Below are 6000 nucleotides of genomic sequence, written 5' to 3'. Positions count from 1 at the left end.
CCCTGGCTCATTTAACAATGTGTGGGTGTCTGGACACGTTTGTGACATCTTAAAAGTTGCTTTTAGTGACAGGGGAAAGAAAGTAAAATGTATTGTTAGAGAATGACACGGGTAAAAATCATGTAACACTGGATCCACCACTTACAATGGGTGATGGTCACAGCTCCCCTCCTCCTCCCTGCAGAGGTCACAGAACATGCCCAGAAAACTGACCTGCTATTTTTTGAGCACAAAGCTGCAGCTTAGAAAACAGCTTCTCCCACCATAATGCACAGAAAATGAAATGATAAATATCTACAAGCAGAAAATAGAATAAGACAAATACAACGTTAAGACAAAGATAATGTTTCAGTGTTTTTTATTATTAAAAATATTTAAGTGATACATTCCCTTTAAACAGGCATTTACTTTTCTGGGTGTAACAATTTGCTGCATTTCATCCATATGGAAAAAGGATGCATTAAAAATGCATGGCAATTTAGATGCTTATTTCTGTAGAAACAGTTCTGACAATATTTTCATGAAAAGTTTCTTCAAAATGACAAACAATACATTCCTTTACTATTTTAAGAGAAAAAATGAAAATCATTATAAACTACTAAAACTGAACATAAACAGTTGTATACTTGAGTGGCAGCCATGTATTTAAGCAGAATGTATACTTTTATCTGTAAAATGCAAGTTGCTAAATGCAAATTGAGATTCTTAGAATTTTCACATAACCCTCTTTTTTTTGTATTTCTTGCCTTGTTTCGGTTAATTGAGAATCTGACAACATACTGTTGCATTCTTTAAATGTATTATTTTACACACAGGGAATCTGCACATTTATTTGTTTGAAGAATGGCAGAATTTTTGCAATATGCAAATCTAAACAGATGCAAAAAATTTGATTTACGACAACAGGCACTTTTAATGGGAAATGGCTAAATTCCATGGGGTTGATGTTAAATACAATACATTTCACTGGTCACCACCCCCACATATCAGTAAATTGTAGGTAATACCTCCAATATTGTGACACACACGCACACATATATACTTCTCTGTGCCACTTGGATGGAGCTCTTTTCCCTCCATGATGATAATTTACTGTCTAGTCAAATGGGAGCTCACAGCTGAAAATATTTGCAATATTTGGAGTTCAAGTACTAAAAGGCTACAACAGGATGCAATAGTCCATGCGATAAAACCTCCTGGTAAAATAGAAAATACATCGACGACAAAAGAAATAGGTTTTGGACACTTAGTTCATTAAAAAGAGATTGGCTTCATTTAAAAAAATACAATAATGTATCATGGTAATTTGTAGGAAAGAAGCTTGTGTCCTATCCACTGCCACATACTGTGGCTCTTGGGAACCGTTCTGCACCCCGCCCAGATATCTGGGATGAGGTTTAGTGCTCTTTACTTGTGGCTGCTTTACCAGAGGTCAGAGGGCATGAAATCTGCAACTGGTAGGAAGAAATAAGAGCTAGAAAAAAAAAAATCCTTAATCCTCCTCATCCTCACTGATATCATATGCAGCAGCAGCAGATCGAGAGCGTCTTCCTGGTGATGCAGGGGGAGAGCTTTTGGCAGAGAAGGGCCACCGGAATGATGGAGAGGGAGAACGTTCTCTGGATGGACTGCTGCTGGGGCTCTGTCTTGGACTAATAGCTTGAAGCATTCTTCCTTTGCCCTCCTTGAGCATGTGTTTCTAAAACAAATAAATAAGATGAATAAGATAGGGCATGTAAACTGTGAATCTAATTCTTTATACTATAGGTGCCACTAAACGTTAACGCAAAAACTGGCTACTAAAATATCTAAGGAATCATTTTTAGAGCTTTGGCATTAACAATCCACATATATCAGAGCCAGAATTTCCATATGATTATGGCTGTCAACAAGAAAAAAATTGGAACTAAGACCAAGTATAGTACACAGCTGTTTGTACTGAGGTTATCTGCCCTTTTAACATGAATGGCCTATCTTAAGGATAGGCCATTAGTATTAGAAACACTAGAGCTGCAGCCTCTTTATTGTTTACCAGTATTTGTACCTGTATAGCCATACTATTAGTATTGGTAGCGCCAGGTATTGCAGAATGGCCCTGTTCACTTACAAGGTACAATGCTGCAGTACCTTGCACTGCCACTGATAGTGTTTGTACCTGTATCACCATGGAGCGGTATCACTATGGAGAGATAACAATGAAGAAGTTATGGCTTTTGTCCAAGTATCCTAGCTCCTCCAAACAGCTGATCAGTCAACAGTTTAATATGTTAACTCTTTATCGTGCTCAGAGCTTACGTGTCAAGGAAGTGTTGCAGAACTGCAGCATAATTCCTTTCTTCCTTAACCCTCCCTGCCTTGCATAATTTATGACAGATGCTAAACTGCCTTGCATAATGCTAGATGCTAAACAGAGATGGATGGCGGAGGGAGGAAACATGCATGCTGCAGATCTGCTCGGCCTCTATAACTCTTGCCTTTATAAGAAACACACTGATGTAAAGAACAATATGTCATGAAAAAAAAAAATCTCAGTAAGAGACCATGTCAGATTAGAAAAATGGGGTTTGGTCATTAAAGTAAAAACAGGTTTCGTCCTTAAGGGGTTAAATGGGTTACCAACATTAATTTAATGTGCCCACCTCTTTAGATGATGGTAAAATAATTAAATGTATATTCTCACATGTCTAGCACAGCTACTCCGGTCCTCCCTATCTGGTTTGTTTACATGGCTGCCGCGGTGACTGGCCTCTGCGGTATACAGCATGAGACCACAGTGTGTGGGTTTGTGGCTACATACTCCATCCCTTTACTGTAGAAGGTGTACAGTCCAGAGCTCTGCTATCAGCCTCTATCATAGGGAATGGGAGATGCAGAAACAAATTTGTATTCCACTTCTTCATATCATACATACTATGATAGAGAATGGCCACTTCAGATATTGAAAATAAAGCCTAAATTGATCACATCTGTGTATGCTTTGCCCATAGTGACCTATAACAGCTGAGCTTTTACCTTACCAGGCAATGTAAGAAATGAAACCCAGGTTGTGATTGGTTGCTATGGGCAAATCAGAAACAGTTTTTTTTCTCATGCAGAAAGATAAATCTGGGCCAATGTACAGGCCTTGGTTAGAGTATGTGGTAGGTTGACCATTACTCCTCTAAGTAGTATATATATGCCTATGACAGAATTAAATCCCATGTCAGGGAATTTATGGCCCCAGTGACCATTAGTGTAATACAGTCTGCAGTAAATGAACAGATACGTGTAAAGAATATGAACATTTTCCAAGTCTTTCCACTGCACTATTGTGGTAAGGTTTCTATTCTTTACAATTCTGAATCTTGAGAGATGGCTTACCAAAGCTCCCTCTGGGCCAAACATCTCCAAGAAATTCCCAATGAATTCTCGTGACTTCTCTTCCCATTTTTGGATTAGATCAATACTCTTCTCCTCAACTTTTTGCACAAACTCCTTTGACTTCTCCTCCACATCCTTCACCTTCTTTTTTACTTTATCAACTCGTTCCTGCAAATGGTATTTCTTCTCCTAAAATCAACACAGAACACATATAGATATGTACATGCACGGACTTCACAACTAAAAGCCTTGATAATACATTGGTGGGAATAAGAGTCATGCACTTCAACTAACATTTTAGTCATATGTAAAAAACCAACAATGCTCACATTGATGAAGCTGACATTCAGCTCTTTGGCTGTATATCCACGCTGTAAATTACGACGAGCATAGACATCATAATCCCGTACAATCCTTGTAATGATGTCAGATGTAGAAATTCCTTCTGTCCGCTGGGTTGGTGCAAACATTCCTGTTAATGACAAAAAATGATTTCTAGATTTTATTGGTAATAGGTCTCCATCTCTGAGATCTCCCATCTATGATAACATAAGTTGAACAATAAAGTTGCAATACCATCCAAGAATGACAGCTGACAGCACGATGTAGCTTATAAAATAACTATTTCACACATGGCCATCACTTGCCCATTGCATACGTAGATATTTTTAGAAAGAAAAATGTGTTTGTTCAGTGCAAGATATTTCAAGTTTTTACAATACCTCCCCCCCCACCCTGTTGTAACCCTGCCTCCTTCCTAATGCTAGACAGCCCTCTGAACTTGTGACATCATAACATTGCTTATAGGTTCCCCTTAATCTATGAAAAGGAAGCTGATAATGATGTCTATAAATAAATGTCATTCATTATTTAATAGTGCATGTAGTTATAACATCATAGACAAGTGCACAAACCTGCGTCTTTTATGTGTTTGTAGACATCATCACTTCCTGCAGATGAATAGGGGATATCATCATGTGCAACAAAGTCAATCTATAAGGAAAAAAACAAGAAGGAAAGATGAATTAACCCCTTAGGGACCAAACCCATTTTGACCTTAAAGGGGTACTCTGCCCCTAGATATCTTCTCCCCTAAGGATAGGGGATAAGATGTCTAGGGTCGGAGTACCCCTTTAAGGACCAGAGCATTTTTTTGACCACTGTCACTAAGCATTAATAACTCTAGGATGCTTTTACTTATGAATTTGATTCAGAGATTGTTTTTTCATGACATATTCTACTTTATCATAGTAGTAAATTTTCGTCGATACTTGCATCATTTCTTGGTGAAAAATTCCAAAATTTCATGAAAAATTTGTAAATTTTGCATTTTTTCATACTTTGAAGCTCTCTGCTTGAGAGGAAAATAGACATTCCAAATAAATTATATATTGATTCACAAACAAAATATGTCTACTTTATGTTTGCATCATATAATTGACATGTTTTTACTTTTGGAAGACATCAGAGGGCTTCAAAGTTCAGCAGCAATTTTCCCATTTTTCACAAAATTATGAAGTGGATTTGAGGGGCCTTCATATTAGAAATACCCCATAAATGACCCCATTATAAAAACTGCACCCCCCCCCCCCCCACCCCCAAGTATTCAAAATGATATTCAGAAAGTTTGTTAACCCCTTTAGGTGTTTCACAGAAATAGCAGCAAAGTGGAGAAAATTCAAAATCTCCATTTTTTACACTACGTTTACACATGTTCTTGTAGACCCAGTTTTAAGAAAGTGGTAAAAAGAGAAACTGCCCCCCAAAATGTGTAACCCAATTTCTCTTGAGTAAGGAAATACCTCATATGTGAATGTAAAGTGCTCTGTGGGTGCACTAGAGCGCTTAGAAGCGAAGGAGCAACAATGGGATTTTGGAGAGTGCATGTCGCATTTAGGAAGCCGCCATGATTCCACAACAGCAAAAAAAATAAAAAATAACACGTGGCATACTATTTTGGAGATGAAACCACTCAAGAAACGTAACAAGGGGTACAGTGAGCCTTAACACCCCACAGGTGTTTGACGACTTTTCATTAAAGTCGGATGTGTAAATTAAAAAAACTTTTTTCACTAAAATGCAGTTTTTTCCCCCCAAACTTACAATTTTTAAAAGAGGTTATAGGAGAAAATTCCTACCAAAATTTGTAACCCCATTTCTTCCGCTTATGGATATACCCCATGTGTGGATGTAAAGTGCTCTGTGGGCAATCTACAATGCTCAGAAGAGAAGGAGCACCACTGAGCTTTTGGAGATAGAATTTGTTTGGAATGGAAGTCGGGAGCCATGTGCGTTTACAAAGCCCCCCATGGTACCAGAACAGTGGACCCCCCACATGTGACCCCATTTTGGAAAATACACCCTTCACAGAATGTAATAAGGGGTACAGTGAGCATTTACACCCCACTGGTGTCTGACAGACTTTTGGAACAGTGAGCTGTGCAAATTAAAAATAAAATTTTTCATTTTCATGGACCACTGAACCAAACATCTGTCAGACACCAGTGGGACATAAATGCTCACTGTACCCCTTATTACATGAGGGGTGTAGTTTCCAAAATAGGGTCATATGGGGGGGGGGGGGGGTTCCACCGTTTTGGCACCATGGGGGCTTTGTAAACGCACATGGCCTTCAATTCC

The 6000-nt window shown here is 38.5% G+C and overlaps 1 protein-coding gene across 3 annotated transcripts in view; it reads right to left on the bottom strand.

Moving 5' to 3' along the window:
• Positions 1–341: 341 nt before the first annotated feature.
• The window catches only part of PCYT1A (phosphate cytidylyltransferase 1A, choline), a 50089-nt gene continuing 44430 nt past the window's right edge, over positions 342–6000 (bottom strand). For all 3 annotated transcript variants that reach the window (XM_056565484.1, XM_056565483.1, XM_056565485.1), the window contains exons 6-9: positions 4275–4353; positions 3690–3832; positions 3361–3549; positions 342–1699 (exon numbers count right to left, since the gene is read on the bottom strand). In XM_056565484.1, the coding sequence (XP_056421459.1) occupies positions 1493–1699; positions 3361–3549; positions 3690–3832; positions 4275–4353 (618 nt within the window). In that variant the 3' untranslated portion in view covers positions 342–1492. The remainder of the gene's footprint in view (positions 1700–3360; positions 3550–3689; positions 3833–4274; positions 4354–6000) is intronic.

Source organism: Hyla sarda, chromosome 3, assembly GCF_029499605.1.
Source record: "Hyla sarda isolate aHylSar1 chromosome 3, aHylSar1.hap1, whole genome shotgun sequence".
NCBI lineage: Eukaryota > Metazoa > Chordata > Amphibia > Anura > Hylidae > Hyla > Hyla sarda.
Note: the sequence above shows the minus strand (reverse complement) of the source record. Positions and strands in the feature narration are given on the sequence as shown.